Source organism: Jaculus jaculus, chromosome 8, assembly GCF_020740685.1.
Source record: "Jaculus jaculus isolate mJacJac1 chromosome 8, mJacJac1.mat.Y.cur, whole genome shotgun sequence".
Taxonomy (NCBI): Eukaryota; Metazoa; Chordata; class Mammalia; order Rodentia; family Dipodidae; genus Jaculus; species Jaculus jaculus.
Window position 1 is genome coordinate 70,962,096 of NC_059109.1, and position 18,127 is coordinate 70,980,222.

The 18,127-nt window shown below is 42.1% G+C and overlaps 1 protein-coding gene and 1 pseudogene across 3 annotated transcripts; one reads left to right on the forward strand and one right to left on the reverse strand.

The window, feature by feature from the left end:
• Positions 1 to 793: 793 nt before the first annotated feature.
• On the reverse strand, positions 794 to 2,950 carry LOC101602178 (annotated as a pseudogene).
• On the forward strand, positions 2,704 to 17,684 carry LOC101602467 (purine nucleoside phosphorylase). Of its 3 annotated transcripts, XM_045157482.1 has the most exons (7): positions 3,185 to 3,287; positions 3,414 to 3,475; positions 12,414 to 12,583; positions 14,429 to 14,532; positions 14,830 to 15,005; positions 15,097 to 15,287; positions 15,922 to 16,505. In XM_045157482.1, the coding sequence occupies exons 2-7, from the start codon at positions 3,459 to 3,461 to the stop codon at positions 16,137 to 16,139; spliced, it is 876 nt and encodes a 291-aa protein (XP_045013417.1). In that variant the 5' UTR covers positions 3,185 to 3,287; positions 3,414 to 3,458; the 3' UTR covers positions 16,140 to 16,505. The 3 variants fall into 3 exon arrangements, with proteins under 3 accessions (XP_045013419.1, XP_045013417.1, XP_045013418.1); XM_045157484.1 differs by lacking the exons at positions 3,185 to 3,287; positions 3,414 to 3,475 and adding an exon at positions 2,704 to 3,177; XM_045157483.1 differs by lacking the exons at positions 3,185 to 3,287; positions 15,922 to 16,505 and adding an exon at positions 16,555 to 17,684 and having other exon boundaries at positions 3,330 to 3,475.
• The last annotated feature ends 443 nt before the right edge of the window (positions 17,685 to 18,127 follow it).

An 18,127-nucleotide genomic window follows, 5' to 3' on the forward strand; every position in this document is an offset into this window, starting at 1 on the left:
ATATTACCTTTTTAGTTTTGTTTGCATATACTTACTTTAGACAGCTTCCATTTGAAATAACTGATTATCTGTGTGTGGAGACTGATACCTGTAATTCTTTCACTCAAGAGGTAGAAACAGTAGAATCAGGAGTTCAATGCCAGCCTCAGTTACATACTAAGCCAAGGTAGTGTAGACTATACATGAAGGAGACCTACTCTTAAAAACAAACACAGTTTAACAAATCCAAAAATAAATAGATAAGTAAAATGAGGACTGGAGCCATGACTCAGTGGTTAAGGCTCTTGCCTGTAAAACCTAAGGACCCAGGTTAAGTTCTCCAGTACCCACATAAAGCCAGATGCACAAGGTGGCCCATGCGTCTGGAGTTTGTTTGCAGTGGCTAGAGCCCTGGTGTGCCCATTCTCTCTCTACCCCCTTAAATAAACAAATAAATATAAAAATTAAATAAAATAAATTAGGTTTTAACTTTCTTAGATATAACTATGGTATAATATTTTCATGTGTAAACTTAATTAGATTTTTTTACTTGGGGAAGGGCTGTTTTTGTGAGGCAGGATCTCACTCTAGCCCATGCTGACCGGAAACTCACACTGTAGCCCAGGCTAGCTCTGAACTCACTGTCATCCTTTTACTCAACCTCCTACCTCAGCCAGTGTTGGGATTAATGGTCGCTTTATCTAGCTTGGCTTCCTGATTAGATTTCAGTGTTAAAAACAAATCAAAAAAGAACAACAACAACAACATCAAAAAATCAATTTAAGGAGAAATAAGTTTTTATTTCCATGTTTTCCAAATAAAGCTGGACTTTTGGTTGCTTTCTGGTGACTAATCAAGGCGACCAAATCCCATATTCTCGTCTGACTCCTCTGACTCTTCCTTGGCTTCCACCTTGGCTGGGGACACGGCGGCAGCAGCAGTGGTGGCAGCCGTGGGGGCGGCTGCCACAAATGCAGATGGATCAACCCACAAAGCCTGGACCTTCTCAGCAAGTGGGGAGGTGTACCCAGTCTCCATAGACAAAGCCAGACCCGCTTGTACCCACTGATGACAGAATGAGGCACTGAGGCAACAGCTGGGCAACTGATCTGCCGACAAGCACTGGCAACATTGCAGACACCCTCCAGGAAGTGAGAACGCAGGGTAATCTCTGATGTCAAGCACTTGGGGTTGTAGTTGCTGCCATTGTCAAACACCTGCTGGATGAATAGCTCAAAGAAGCTGAGAATGTTCAGCATGCCCAGCAGGGTATTCTCGCTGGTTTCCACTGTGTCTCCAGTTTTGATGAGCTGCACGTCACTCAGAATTTCAATGATGCCCCTGGAGGTTTTGGTGGTGATGCCTAAAGCCTGAAAGGAGGAGGTCTTCTCAGACCCCAGACTGGTGTTCTGGGCGGGCACAGTGACTTCACATGGGACAGTGACAGCAGCACATGGGCAGCTGGCACCTTATTGACCAGCAGCATGTCCCTGATCTTGGTGAGGTCCGCCCTGGTGAACACAAAGTCCACCTTCTCTCTGATATGAGGCAACAGTTTCTCCAGAGCTGGGTTGTTCTCCAGGTGCCCTCTGATGGCTGTGTGCATCACAGTGTTCTTACCCATCAGCACTTCGGCCTTTCTTCAGAGGGACATGTAGATCTGCTGCATCTGCATGGAGCCCACGTTGTCTGCTCCCCCAATGAAGCATTTTGGGCAATCATCCAAGAGCTACATGATCTTAAGGAAGTAGTTGGACTTCCAGGTCACCTTGTCTTCCCTGGGCATCACTACGTTGAGTCAGGGATTGTCATGCAGAGTTCCAAGACAATGTCACTCTAATGAGGACACCTGGCAAGAGAAGCTCAAGTTCAAATGACAAAAAAGTTAAAGAATAAGAACTTTCAAATATTGATAGTTTCTTGGATTGACCTTTTTTCCTTCTTTTTTTTTTTTTGAGACAGGGTCTAACTAGAAATAATACAGGCTGATCTTGAACTCTCCTGTCTCCGTCTTCATGTGCTACAACATCTGGTTATTTTTTTAAAATATTTTTATTTATTTGTAAACAGGAACAGAGAGAAGAGAGACAGAGAAACACACACACACACACACACACACACACGGGGGGGGGGGGGGGAGAGGAGAGAGAGAGAAAAAAAATCAATGCTCCAGGATCTCTAGTGCTGCATACAAATTCCAGATATATGCACCGCTTATCAAACCTGTCTTAACCAGTGAGCCATCTCTCCTGCCCCTGCTGGTACAGTTATGGTGTATAATTGATGCTCACTAAGTATCTGCTAGGTGAATGTTGGACATAGTGACTTGAGCTAAGGTGATGGTAAAATGGCAGCAGGAAACATGAACATTCAGGAGAGGGAACAGCTAAGCAAAGCCTATTGATTTGTGATTTGGTGTGAGGTTAATTAAACCTGTAAGAGTGGAAGAATAAATAGCTGGATTCTTGTCAAGATGTTACATTGTATAATTCTGGGGGAAAATTGTGTAATTCGGTTACAGAAACTTTCACCTTGGCAGGAGTCCTCTCGGTCATCAGAATTGCTTGGATCCAATACTGTGCATCCATTCAACCTGTCGCCGTCCACGCTGTGCCTGGATGATAATTCTTGCCCTAGAACTTTTCTTCTCCCCACCTGAGCCTGGTTGTGCTCACCAACCCTGTTACCTCCAGGTAGCACTGCGTTGCCAGCGTGTCTCTGCTTCCTCCTCCGGAGAGCAACGAAGAAGACACTCCCTCTATTTTATCCTAGGGGTGAGCCCTCTAAGTTTGACATTTTCTCTTTTAAATTTCTCTCTGCTGTGGACACTGCTCGGAATAGAATAGAGTTGCGGATATGCAGCCCGTGGCCTATCACCCTGCTTCTAACCCCGAAGAGACTTCCTCTCCTGCAAACTGCGGCCTGGAGAGCCGGAAGAGTGCGGGAAGGAGCGCTCGGCGCCCCAGAAGAGGACAGGGCCCGCGCCGAGAGCACTCCGGCGGGGGATCGACTCGGGGTGTGTCACCATGGAGACGGGCCGGGCCTGCGTGCTGCGCTGCCATTGGCTGGGGCGCGGGGTATAAGGCGGCGCCCAGCGCGGAGCTCCGGGACCGCGAGGAGCAGGCGGCGGCCCGCGCGCGGCTCGCGGCTGCGTGGCTTGCAGGATTACCGCCAGGGCGTTGCCACCATGGAGAACCGGTGAGGCGGCGCCGGGCGCTCTGGGGGTCGGAGAACTTGGCCGTCTGGGCCCAGAGAAGGAGGGAGTTCCCTGGAGATGCCGAGAGGCCTGGCGCCGAGCCTCGTCTCAGGTTCCGGGCGCCGAGCGGGAGGCAGCCGGGCGGGCAGGGCACGCGCGGGCTGCGGTGGCGCCGCCCCAGCCCGAGGGGGACCGGGACTTCGTGGGAGCAAAGCCGAGTTCTCTTGCCCTTTGCTAGCGCCTCGCTTCCCTCCAAATTGGAGTTCCGACGAACCAGTTGGGAATGCAGTCTCTAAGAAGGTTAGGAAATCTTGGGCTGGAGAGATGGTTTAGCGGTTAAGTGCTTGCCTGTGATGCCTAAGGACCCCGGTTCGAGGCTCGGTTCCCCAGGTCCCACGTTAGCCAGATGCCCAAGGGGGCGCACGCGTCTGGAGTTCTTTGCAGAGGCTGGAAGCCCTGGCGCGCCCATTCTCTCTCTCTCTCTCTCTATCTTTCTTTCTGTGTCTGTCGCTCTCAAATAAATAAATAGAAAAAAAAAAGAAGGTTAGGAAATCTTAATTCGGTGAAGTTGGACAACAGACTCTCACTCCTCTCCATCCACGCCTTAGAAGACTCCTTTCTCCCTGCCAGGGATCCTGGAATTCCAAGTTCCGCTCATCAGAATAGCTGTAGGGGTTCATGGTAGCTTTTGGATGGATGACCATGGATCCAATGAGGGATAGTCAGTGAGGAAGGCCCGTGAGCTGTGCCTAGACAAGGTCAGGTGACCATAGATTCATACTTCTTTCCCCCCTTACGGATGTTATTTCGTTGATTTCTTACCAACTTTTGCTTCTGTTTATCACCTTGTGATTTTATTGTGTGTCTTACTCATTACCTAACTTCACTTAGGGTAGGTAATCCATTGTGTTATGTTGTCCTATCTGGTTTTCTATAATGTTTGTGTCATCACTCCTATCTTGGCCTTATTCTTTTTTCCCTGATTATTTCATGACACTTCTCTGCAACTTCTGGTCCTCTCTAAATTCTTGTCATAAGGAGTGGTGTGAAACCTGACTGTCTGAGGGTACAGTTCACTGCTAGAACACTTGTCTAGCATTTAAGTGGCCCTGAGTTTGATTGCTGGTATTAACAATGGAGTTGAGGCTGTTAGTGGAAACAGGTTTCATTCTGTTTCCAGACTCTCAAATGAAGGGAATTTCATATCAGACTTTCAGTGGGCCTGATTCAAAAGAAGAGTGGTTCAACATAGGATATGGTCTTCCTCTGGACCATCTACCCTTACCTCTTGATGCCTACCAGGTTTTCTGTGCTGAGAGTCATTTGTCTATGATGTCCTTGGAATGGAAGCAGAATTCATTTTGATGTTTCGTTCTTTTTTATTGACAACTTCCATAATTGTAAACAATATCCCATGGTAATTACCTCCTTACCCCACCTTCCCCTGTGAAAGTATCCCCTCCCCTCTCAATCAGTCTTTCTTTTCTTTTCTTTTTCTTTTTTTTTTTTTTTTTTGAGGTAGGTTCTTGCTCTAGCCCAGGCTGACCTGGAATTCACTATGTATTTTTGTTTGTTTGTTTTCGAGGTACTTTTGTTTTGATGTCATGTTCTTTTCTTCCCATTATGATGGTCTTGTGTAGGTAGTGTCAGGCACTGTGAGGTCATGGGTATCCAGGCCATTTTGTGGTTGGAGGAGCACATTGTAAGGAGTCCTACCCTTCCTTTGGCTCTTACATTCTTTCTGCCACCTCTTCCACAATGGACCCTGAACCATGGAAGGTGTGATTGCGATATTTCAGTGTTGAGCACTCCTCTGTCACTTCTTCTCAGAACAATGGTGCCTTTTGAGTCATCCCAAGGGCACTGCCAACTGCAAAGAGAAGGTTCTCTAACCAAATTGAGAGTAGCATTAATATATGGGTATGAACATTAAGAGAAGTGCTTACTGGGCAGTTTGGTGAGCATAGTATATACATTTAGCCAGACAGCAGCAGATGTTACACCCCTAGGGCTCATGAAGACACCTATTGTAAGTTTTCAGTATCAGGGATGTATTCCCTCCCATGGAGTGGGCCTCCAGTCAAATTAGAGGGCAGTTGGTTCCCCCATAATAGACTTGCCACTGTTGTACATGTTTGCTCATTTGGCCTGGCTGGCCAAATATAAGGCTTGCAGTGTCCACTACTGGCTATCTCACTGGTAATTTCTTTCTCTCCCATTGAACTGCATGCAGTGTGGCTTTTTCCAGCTTTCTGTCAGCTGGTCTACATGGAGGAGGTTTCCATCTCAGCTTCAGCAGGATTTCTCAGTAACCTTGCAGCCCAAGTATGTGGAGTCTTCAGCAGTAGGGTATTACCATGTGTGGTGGTTTGATTCAGGTGTCCCCCATAAACTTAGGTGTTCTGAATGCTAGGTTCTCAGCTGATGGAGATTTGGGAATTAATGCCTCCTGGAGGCAGTGTATTGTTGGGGATGGGCTTATAAGTGTTATAGCCAGTTTCCCCTTGCCAGTGTTTGGCACATTCTCCTGTTGCTATGGTCTACCTTATGTTGGCCAGGGGGTGATATCCACCCTCTGCTCATGCCATCGTTTTCCCCTGCTATGGTGGAGCTTCCCCTCAAGCCTATAAGCCAAAATAAACCTCTTTTTTCCCACAAGCTTCTCTTCGTTGGGTGATTTCTACCAGCAATGTGGATCTGACTGCAACACCATGTATTCCTGGTGTGAAACCAAGGGTCTTGGCAAAGGCCTGTAATGTTTGGGGGTCATCAGGGACCTCCCTGGCCAACAACTCACTGCAAGGTATCCATCTCATCCCTGGCACTGAAAAATTTCTAGTAACAATCTATGGCTTCTGAGTGTTCCATTGTCCAAAATATACTCTTTCCACCTTTCCTTTACTCAGTCTCTTCCCCTGACCTCAATTAGGTTTTTTCAACCCTGTTAATCTGTTCTTCTACTTACATATGTACAATACCATTCTATTACGTCCCCCCTCCATCCCTTTCTATTCCCTTTATTATCTCCTTTCTAGCTTACTGGCCTTTGCTACTGAGTTTTCTTCCTACTCACACAGAAATCCAATCATTTGTAGCTAGGATCCACAAATGAGAGAGAACATGTGATGTTTGGCTTTCTTGACATAGGTTACCTCACTTAGTGTAATCTTTTTTTGCAAATTTCATAACTTCACTTTGCCGCTGAGCAGAACTCCATTGTGTAAATGTGCCACATCTTTGTTATCCATTCGTCTGTTGAGGGACATCAAGGCTGTTTCCATTTCTAGCTGTTGTGAATAGAGAGGCAGTAAACATGGTTGAGCAAGTCTCTCTAAGGTAGTGAGATGAGTCCTTAAGATATATGTGTAGGAGTGGTATAGCTGGGTCATATGGTAGATCTATTTTTAGCTGTCTCAGGAACCACCACACTAATTTCCACAATGGCTGAATCAGATTGCATTCCCACCAACAGTGTAGAAGGGTTCCTCTTTTTCCCACAACCTCACCAGCATTTATGGTCATTTGTTTTCATGACGGTAGCCAATCTGACAGGAGTAAGATGGAATCTCAGCATAGTTTTAATCTGAATTTCCCTGGTTTTTAGGGATGTAGAACATTTTTTAATATGTTTATATGCCATCTGTGTTTCTTCTATTGAGAACTCTCTTATTTAGTTCCATAGCCCATTTTTAATTGGGTTGTTTGATTTCTTATTTAATTTTTTGAATTCTGTATATATCCTAGATATTAATCCTCTATCAAATGTATAGTTAGCAAGGATTTTTTCCCATTCTGTAGCTTGCCTCTTTGCTCTGTTCAAAGTGTCTTTTGCCATCAAAAGCTTTGTAACTTCATGAAGTCCCAGTGGTTAATCTGTGGTTATATTGCCTGAGCAATTGGGGTTATATTCAGAAAGTCTTTGCCAAGACCAATATGCTGAAGGGTTTCCTCTATTTTTTCCTCTGGCAGTTTCAGATGCTCAGGTCTAATATTAAGGTCTTTGATCCATTTGGACTTAATTCCTGTGCATGGAAAGAGATAAGGATCAATCCTTCTACAGATACATATGCAGTTTTCTCAGCACAATTTGCTGAAGAGGCTGTCTTTTCTCCAATGAGTATTTTTGGCTTTTTTTTTTTTTGACTATCAGGTGGATAGGTACCCGGACTTACATCTGGGTCCTCTGTTCTGTTCTGTTCCAATGATTTACATGTCTGCTTTTGTGCCAGTACTATGCAGTTTTGTTACTGTGGCTCTGTAGTATAGGTTGAAATCAGCATTATTTTTGTTGCTCAAAATTGTTTTAGATACTGGAGGTTTTTTGTGCTTCCAAATGAATTTTTTAAATTTTTTTAAAATTTTTATTAACATTTTCCATGATTATAAAAAATATCCCATGGTAATAGCCCCCCTCCCACACTTTCTCCTTTGAAATTCCATTCTTCATCATATTACCTCCCCATCTCAATCATTGTACTTACATATATACAATACCAACCTATTCCAAATGAATTTTTGGATTGTCTTTTCTATATCTGTGAAGAATGCCAATGGAATTTTGATGGTGATTCCATTAAATATGTAGATTGCTTTAAGTAAGATTACCATTTTCACAATATTGATTTTTCCGATCTGAGAACAAGGGATGTCTTTCCATTTCCTAGTGTCTTCTACAATTTCTTGCTTGAGTGTCTTAGTTTTTATTGTAGAGATCCTTCATTCCCCTGGTTAGGTTTATTGTAAGGCATTTTATTTATTTATTTATTTTGATGCAATTCTGAATGGGAGTGATTCTCTGACTTCATTCTGTGTGTGTTTGTTGTTAGTGTATGTATGTTAGCATATCTGTGTGTTTATTTTGTATCCTGCTACATGGCTATAGGTGTTTAACAGCTCTAACAGTTTGTTGGTAGAGTCTTTAGGGTCCTATATGTATAGAATCATGTCATCTACAAATAACAAGAACTTGACCTCTTCCTTTCCAATTTGTATCCCTTTTATGTGTCTCTTGCCTTATTGCTATGGCTAAGATTTCTAGTACTATATTAATAAAAGAGGGAACAGTGGACACCCTTGTCTTGTTCCTGATTTGAGTGGAAAAGCTTCAAGTTTTTCTCCATTTAGTATTATGTTGTCTGTAGGCTTGTCACAAATAGCCTTTATTATGTTGAGATATGTTCATTCTATTCCCAGTCTCTGTAGGACTTTTATCAAGAAGGGATGTTGGATTTTTGTCAAATGTTTTTTCTGCATCTTATGAGATGATCAAGTGATTTATGTTCTTCAGTCCATTTATATAATGTATTACATTGATCAATTTGTATATGTTGAACCATCCTTCTATCTCTGAGATCAAGCCTACTTAGTCAGGGTGAATGATTTTTCTGATATAGTCTTATATTCTGTTTGCCAATATTTTTTTCTTTTTGAGGTAGGGTCTCACTGTAGCCCAAGCTGACCTGGAATTCACTATGAGGTCTTAGGGTGGCCTCGAACTCATGGCAATCCTCCTACCTCTGTCTCCCGAGTACTGGGATTAAAGGTGGCTTCTGTAGGACTTTAATCATGACGGGATGTTGGATTTTATCATATACTTTTTCTGCATCTAATGAGATGATCATGTGATTTTTGTCCTTTAGTACATTTCTATAATGTATGACATTTATCAATTTGTACATATTGAACCATCCCTGCATCTCTGGGATAAAGGCTACTTGTTTGGGATGAATGATCTTTCTGATATATTCTTGTATTCTGTTTGCCAAAGTAATTTTCTTTTTTTGTTCTATCTTTGCTTGGTTTGTTATCATGGTGATGCTAGCTTTGTAGAAGGGGTTTGATAGGATTCCTTATTTTTCTATTTTATGGAAAAGTTTAAGAAGCATTTGTGTTAGTTCTTCCTTGAAGGTCTGGTAAAATTCACCAGTGACTCCATCTGGGCATGGACCTTTTTTTGATAACTCTTCTTTTGATAACTGCTTGGATTTCTATGCTTGTTATAGGTTGTTCTAAGTGGTTAATCTCAGCTTGATTTAGTTGAGGTAGGTCATATAAGGAAATCATCCATTTTTTTTCAGATTTTCCCTCAGGACTGCCTTCATCCCAAAGGTTTTGGTATGTTGTGTTCTCATTATCATTTGACTCTATGAATTTTTTGATTTCCTTCTTGATTTCTTCATTGACCCATTCATCATTTAGTAGTGTATTGTTTAGCTTCCATGACTTGTTTATGCTCTGTAGCTTTTCTTCCTATTGATTTGTAGTTTGATTCCATTGTGATCAGATAGAGTGAAAGGAATTTTTTAAATTTTCCTTTATTTGTCAAGATTTGTTTTGTATCCTAATATATGGTCTATGTGCTGCTGAAAAGAATGTGTATTCTGCAGCATTTGGATAAAATGTCCTGTAGATATCTGTTAGGTCAATTTGTTCTATGACCTCATTTAATCCAGATTCCTCTCTATTTGTTTTTTGTTGGGATGGTCTGTCAATTGATGAGAGTGGGGTGTTGAACTCACTCACTACAACTGTGTTTCATGTTATCTATGACCTTAGATTTAATAGCATTTGTTTGATGAATTTGGGTGCCCCTATGTTAGGGCATAAATGTTTAGGATTGTAATGTCCTCCTTTTGGAGTTTGCCTTCATTCAATATAAAGTGACCTTCCATATCTTTCCTAACTAATGTTGGACTGAAGTCTACCTTGTCAGATATCAGGATAGTGATCCCTGGCTTGTTTTCTAGGTCCATTTGCTTAAAACATCATTTTCTAACATTTCAACCTAAGATAGTGTCCATACTTTGTGGAAAGGTGAGTTTCTTGGAGGCAACAAATTGAAGGATACTGTTAACCAGCATGCAAATCTATGTCTTTTGGTTGGAGCATTGAGGCTGATGATATTAAGATTTATTATTGAATGGTGTGTGTTTATTTTTGCTGTTTTCTTATTTCGTAGTTCTTCTGGTTTTACCTTTGCTTTCTTGCATCAACTAGTATGTGAGTACAGTTTGTTTTTTTCCAGATTTATTATATTATGCTTTTCTTTCTCTTGAGCAGGGAGGATCCTTTCAAATATTTTATGTAGAGCTGGTTTTGTCTTCAAATATTCCTTTAGCCTGCTTTTATTTTGGAATGTCCTTATTTCTCTCTATTTGAATGGATAGCTCTGCAGGACAAAGTAATCTTGGTTGATAGTAGTTATCTTTCAGAACTTGGGAGTGTGTCATTCCAAGCCCTTTTGGCGTTTAAAGTTTGTGTTGAATAATATGCTGTGATCCTGATGGTCTTGCCTTTGTATGTGACTTGATTTTTCTCTCTAGCTGCTTTCAGTGTATTTTCTTTGGTTTGTGTGCTTGGTATTTTAATTATAGTATGGTGAGGAGAGGTTCTTTTCAGGTTTTGTCTATTTGGCATTCTAAAGGCTTCCTGTATCTTCATTGGCATCCCTTTCCCACTTTGAGGGAAGTTTTCTTCTATGATTTTGTTGAAAACACCTACAATAACTTTAGAGTGAAATTCTTCTCCTTCTACTATACCATGAATTTTTATGTTTGATCTTTTCATAGTGTCCTGAATATCGTGAAATTCCCATTCATACTTTCCTATTAGTTTGTCTTTCTCTTTGTTGGACTATATTAGATCTGCCACCTGGTCTTCTAGTTTAGATATTCTGTTCTTTCCTTCGTCCATTCTACTGGTGAGATTTTGTACAGAATTTTTTATTTTATTGATAGAGTTCTTCATTGCTAGTAAGTCTGACTGGTTTTTCTTTATTGCTTCTATTTCCTTATTTAAATCTTGTATTGACCTTCTTATTTCATTAAATTGGTTTCCTGTGTCTTCTTTCATTTTTTGATTTTTTAAACATATTTATAATCATTCTTTTGAAATCTTTCTCAGGCATCTCCTTTAAATCAATCTCCCTGGACATCATTTCTGATGCATTAATAATTTTTGGTGGATTTTTTTGTTTCTTGTGTTATGATGTACATATTTTTCCATCTTAAATTAATTTAATGCTTGTATTTTCTAATTATCATCTGCAGCATTGTTAGATGTATCAATCAATCTGATGTTATATATCTTCAGGTAGGAGCTTAAGGTGCTAGGTGTGGCTCTTAAGACTCTCAGAGTAACTACAAAAGTGACACTAGATGTTGGGTTGCATGCTATGAGAGTATGCAAGTAGACTGAGTAGAACATAATACAGGCAGATTCTAAAATTTAACTAAACAATTTACACATTCAATGAAAACAGCACAGAGTATTTATGCAAGAGTAGGTATTATAACAACCAGATCCTCTAACAAAGCCACAATCCCTTAGGATGTGTGTTACCCCAAATCCTTGATTCTGTTAACTAGAAGGCTAAACTTTCTGGTCTGTTGAAGGTTCCCATTCAGCTTGTGAGCAAGACCCTTCCCTAATGAATGACAGATGAGGAAACAAAGGTACTATAAATCAGAAAGCAACAAATGACAAGCCCAAAATATAGCTTATTTAAGAATGGCAGATCCTACCATCCATCAGATTTGACATATAATTTATACTGACATGGAAGGTGCAATTATTATTTCCGATTCAAGCCTATATATCAGGCTTATTTGATGGGTACTGACCTGGTATAATCCCAATTACCTTTTGGGTTGGTTTTGGTCTCAATTTTGCTGTACTCCTGCTTGGGTCCCTTTTGCTGTGCTCTGGGTTCAGGTAGGCTGGGTGGGTTAATGGATCGCCACTCTGATCACCTGTGCTGTGTTAGGTGAGCTCCCTTGCCTCTGGTGTTTCCTGCCGTTTGCTTGGGGGAGGGGAGGTTGTGGATGGTGGCTTATGTTCTCCTGCTGGTCCCCACAATCCTCTTCCTCACAGGTGCTCCTCAGTTCTTCCCTGCCATCCTCCCTTCCATATTTCTTGAGTTTTCAAGGAGCTCTGGTGTGAGTGAAGAATTCTCTCACCTGGCTTTTTCTGTGGTTTGTGCTGAGCCTTGCAGCTGTGGCCACGTGGACCTGGTTCCCCTGTTTCTGGAGCCACTTCTACCTGCTTCTGTGGGCTCTAGATGCTCTGGATCTGTCCTACTTCTCTGCTGCAGTTGATAATTTCTTGTATTCCTCACTTTTTAGTAGAAGAGTACATTTTGCTGGGTTTATTTTTGGCTTTTTCTCCCCTAGGCTGCTTTCGCATGGTTCCTACACTGCCATCTTAACCAGAAGTTTTTGATTTTTCTTTTATTTCCTAGATTCACATATGAAGATTGCCAGAACACTGCAGACTGGCTTCTGTCTCACACCAAGCACCGACCTCAAGTGGCAATCATCTGTGGTTCTGGGTTGGGAGGTTTGACAGAGAAATTAACTCAGGCCCAGAGCTTTGACTATAGTGAGATACCAAACTTTCCCCGAAGCACAGGTATTGTCAAGGGCATGTAGAAGTTAAAAGTGAGGGATGTTGATAGGATTCTATGGAATCCAATCTGGATAGTCAATGTTTCTATTCTTTTTTTTTTTTTTTTTGCAGGGGTGTGGGGTGTGAGGTTGAGGTAATGTCTTGCTCTAGCCTAGGCTGACCTTGAACTCAGTCTTGTCAGAGGCTGGCCTTGAACTCACAGTGATCCTCTTACCTCTGCCTCCAGTGCTGGGAATAAAGGCATGTTCCACCACATCCGGTCCTGTGTTTCTATTCTTTTTTTTTCTTTTTCTTTTTTTACGAGGTAGGGTTTTGCTCTAGCCCAAGCTGACCTGGAATTCACTGCATAGTCTCAGGGAAGCCTTGAACTTAGGGCAGTCCTCCCACCTGTGCCTCCGGAGTGCTGGAAATAAAGGCGTGTTCCACCACACCTGGCTTTGTTTCTATTTTATTTTGTTTTATTTATCTTTTTTATATTGTTCGTTTATTTATTTATTTTAAGAAAGAGAGAGAGGAAGGGAGGGAAGGAAGAAAGGAGGGAGGGAGGGAATGGGCACACCAGGGCATCCAGCCACTGCAAATGAACTCCAGACACATGTGCCCCCTTGTGCATTTTGCTTTTGTGGGTCCTGGGGAATCCAACCGGGATTCTTTGGCTTTGCAGGCAAACATCTTAATTGCTAAGTCATCTCTCCAGCCCTGTTCTTTTTTTTTTTTTTAATTTTTATTAGCATTTTCTATGATTATAAAAAAAATTCCATGGTAATTCCCTCCCTCCCCACACTTTCCCTTTGAAATTCTATTCTTCATCATATTACCTCCCCATCTCAATCATTGTCCTGTTTCTATTTTTGATCTGATCATTTGGCCAAAGGCAATTGTAAGAGAGGAGCATAGGGCTAGAGAGATAGCTTTGTGGTTAAGGTGCTTGCCTGATAAGCCAAAGGATGGTGGCACATATGTCAGGAGTTCATTTGCAGTGGCTAGAGGCTCAGGAGTGCCCATTCTCTCTCACTTTGTCTCTCTCTCAAATAAATAAATAAATAAGAGGAGAACAACACTACCAGGAATCAGGATTTCTTTAGAAAGAAATTTCCACAGGTGGCTGGGTATGCGTGTATGTCTGTGGGACTATGATCATATCTTTGTGCTGCTTTACTGGCTTTAAGCACCTTAAAATTCTTAGAATTTCTCTTTCCATGTGCCTCTTCCCATAAACCATTACCCCCTACACACACACACACACACACACACACACACACACACACACCCTTCTATTCTCCTTCAGCATTCCTGTAGCTTCCTAGGACAAAGACAGGCCTGTTCCTAGTGTCTTTCTGCTATTCCCATCCTCCCAACTCCCATCTGCAGTCCTAGATATAGACTAATTCACAGCAACAATAAGCACTGACCACTATGTTCTTACAGGCATGCATACACACATGTATTACTATAGGATTACATAAGTCCTGCTTCACACTGCCCCCTTGGAAAGGGAAAGGGACCAATGTCCCACATGTACAGTGGCACACTTTGGGATCTGATGATGCCATGCCCAGCACTCTAATGGCAGCCAGGAAGCTCTAAGGCTAAGACTTATAAAGGCCCAATGAAACAGGGCAATTAAAGGACAAGGGTAGTTTATTTGGTTTACTTATTCCAAATAACTAACTCACCATGGCTTATTAATTAATTTTTTTAGATTTCTGTTTTCCTCTTTCCCTAGAGTTGACACATTTAATAAATGTTTAAAAACCGTGGGGCTGGGGAAATAGTTCAGTGGTGTTTGCTTGGTAGTGATTCCATGAATATATAACCGGTCCTTTTTCCTTTCTTGTCTCTACCCAGTGCCAGGACATGCTGGTCGACTGGTGTTTGGGTTCCTGAATGACAGAGCTTGTGTGATGATGCAAGGAAGATTCCACATGTATGAAGGGTACCCACTGTGGAAGGTAAATCAGAGGGCAGAGGTTTGGTTGAATCTGAAAGAAGGCATACATTATTATTATATTTTATTACCTAGCTATTTTCTCTCTCATAGTGTATATTATGCATGTCTTTGTAGGTATATTAGTGATTTTTTGTTTGTTTGTTTTTGAGGTAAAATCTCTAGTCCAGGCTGACCTGGAATTCACTGTAGTCTCAAGCTAGCCTCAAATTCACAGTGTTCTTCCTACTCTGCCTCCAAATTGCTGGTATGTCTGGCCATGTTAATGAAGTTTGAAAACACTATGTCTTTGTCTTCTAAGGTGACATTTCCAGTGAGAGTTTTCCATCTTCTGGGTGTGGACACTTTGGTGGTCACCAATGCAGCTGGAGGGCTCAACCCCAAATTTGAGGTTGGAGATATCATGCTGATTCGTGATCACATCAACTTACCTGGTTTCTGTGGTGAGAACCCTCTCAGAGGCCCCAATGAGGAAAGGTGTGTATCTTTATCCTTTGTTTAGAATTCCTAGAGCTTAAGGATCTTGTCTGGGAGGCAGCTTCTGTAATGCCTTCTATCTATGCCCTAGGTTTGGAGTTCGTTTCCCTGCCATGTCTGATGCTTATGACCGGAACATGAGACAGAAGGCTTTCAGTGCCTGGAAACAAATGGGGGAGCAGCGAGAACTTCAGGAGGGCACCTATGTGATGTTGGCAGGCCCCAACTTTGAGACCATTGCAGAGTGCCGTTTGCTGCAGAAGTTGGGGGCAGATGCTGTTGGTGAGGAGGGGAATTGGGCTGGAAGTTTAAGGAAAAGAGCTGGTAACAATGAGCGTGGGGAGGTGTGCCGGCTGAAGCATTAAACCACTGGACACTGGTAGCTTCAGCACTGTCACCTACTATTTGACTGCTTGTAAGAATTCTAACAAATATCAGTACAAGCACCTTCTGTATCTGTGGCTGGAAGGGGGACTCATGTCATTAATACTAACTTGAGAATTATCACAAATAACACATGTGCCACCGGGCGTGGTGGCGCACGCCTTTAATCCCAGCACTTGGGAGGCAGAGTAAGAGGATTGTCGTGAATTTGAGGCCACCCTGAGTCTACATAGTGAATTCCAGGTCATCCTGGGCTAGAGCAAGACCCTACCTTGGAAACAAGACAAAACAGAACAAACAACAACAACAAAAACACACATGCACCATGACAATATTTGTAAGAAATTTGTAAGTCTCTCAGAAGCCTCATACACTCACAGGGACACAACACAGCATAAGCTCAGTACTAATTTAGCTGCTGTTTTGGATACTTGTGAAAATGTTAAATTCTCAGTGAATCTCAGAATTAACAGCAAGACTAAAGCATGATCAGAAAAGAAGTCATTTGAGGGTCTTCCTCTCTCCCCATCAGGCATGAGCACAGTACCAGAAGTGATAGTTGCACGGCACTGTGGACTTCGTGTCTTTGGTTTCTCACTCATCACCAACAAGGTCATCATGGATTACGAAAACCTGGGGAAAGCCAATCATGAGGAAGTGCTGCTGGCTGGGAAGCAAGCCGCTCAGAAACTGGAACAGTTTGTCTCCATCCTTATGGCCAGCGTTCCTCTCCCTGGCAATGCTAGCTGACCAGCCTGGAGTGGTCTGGCATTTTCCTAATGGGTTCCAAGTATCTACTGCCCTCGCCGGGGTTATGTGCCTTTGCCCTTAGGGCACTTCCTCCTTCCTTTCTGCTGCTACCTATCTTTCACATTCCACATGTTCTACGAGACCTTTCTGCTACCAGGTCCTTGTGCTCATTTGCCGTCTCGGAGCAATTTGCTTCAGCCTGCATTCTGTATGAGCTGGGGCCCATGGCCTACCATACTTGGAGATGTGTCCCGTGGCTGAATGCACACCTTTTAACTTCAAACAGTTCCTTCATTGGGCTTATGAAATGATGCTTTCATGTACCTGTGGGCTCAATTCTGAATAAAGAGAGATGAAATAATGAAATAATCTCTTCTTTTTTTTTTTTTTTTTTTTTGGTAAAATTGGGTTGCAGCTGGGCTTCACAGACAAGTAACTAAGAATGAAGATGGGGTACTGGCAGAGGATGAAGAAAGGCAAAATGACAAACAATGTTACAAGATGAGGAATGGATAATGGGGCATCTGAGGACCACCTCCTTCAGACCTGTCTTTCCTGGCTGCTTGCAAGAATAGCTGAACTTCCCTGATCTTTCTTCTGTTTGCTAGTTATCTTTTTCCTTGTATTTTTTCTTTTCATACTCTAATTTTACAACCACTCACCTTCACTCCATTCTGACAGAGTTGAAAGCTATCCTTTCTGTCTGCTGGTCAGGTTTCTGCCTGCCAGCCCCAGGCAAACACATGAACTTGGTTCACACTTTTTCTCCTTGAGCATCACCTTCCATCCTGCTCTCAGGCCTTCAACCCTGTCATATTGGATTGGTCAGAACCTCCCTGTGACACTGCATGTAGGTATTGCTGATGTTGGCTACTATAATAATTTTTCTTATCAGCTTGAACCCAGCTGGCTGGCCTGCTTGGAAAGCACACTACACCCCGAGGCCTATGTGCCTTTTAAGACAGGGCAGTGCCACATAAGCTCTTATGGTGATGACATTATTAGTTTTTAGTAGTATCATATGAAAGGTATTTTGGAGAGGAAGTTTTTGAGAACTCTCAAGAAAATCTTCCTTTCGTAACTGACCTACTTAGCTGAGTCAAGCCCAAAGCAAAAACATCCTGGAGTGGTCCTATCACTCTTCATTAATTCTTTGTACCTGTAACTACCAATAAAACCCTTGCTGGAGCTATAGACAACCTGTTAGTTGCTTTTGAGAGCTGGTTTAGAAGGAAGTACTACACATCATTTATATATGTATAATTACAACCCATTCATCCAATGAGGTGATCTATAGATAATTCTCTCTCTCTCTTTCTGGTTTTTCAAGGTAGGGTCTTACTCTAATTCAGGATAAATTGGAATTCACTCTGAAGTTCCACGGTTGCTTTGAACTCACAGCGGTCCTCCTACCTCTGCTTCCCAAGTGCTGGGATTAAAGGTGTGAGCCACCAATACCCAGTGATAACTCTCTTTCTTATTGAATATTCCTTTGTATATCATTTAGTTAACAATGAAAATAAATCTATAAATATACCTTCTCAAGTGCTCTACAGTCTATACAATTATAAAGTTCTATTGTGTAAGGCTTATATGAAATAGATACAGGTTACATGAAATAGATATAAGGGCACTTATACACATAGAAGTATTACTCTAGTTGGGCAAAGTTGTATAGAAAACTCCGAAGTTATTCTCTTCTCTCCCTTTTAAATTTATTTTTAATTAATTAATTTGTTTTTTCAAGGCATGGAATCTCATTAGTTCAATCTGATCTGGAACTCACAGCGATCCTTCTACCTCTGCCTCCCAAGTGCTAAGATTAAAGGCATGTGCCACTATGCCCAGCTATTCTCCTTCCCCCACTGCCCCCAGGTAGGGTTTTGCTCTGGAATTCATTATGTAGTCTCAGAGTGGCCTTGAACTCCCAGCGATCCTGGTGATCCTCTTACCTGCCTGTGCCAGCTATCCCCCCCCCCCTTTTTTGA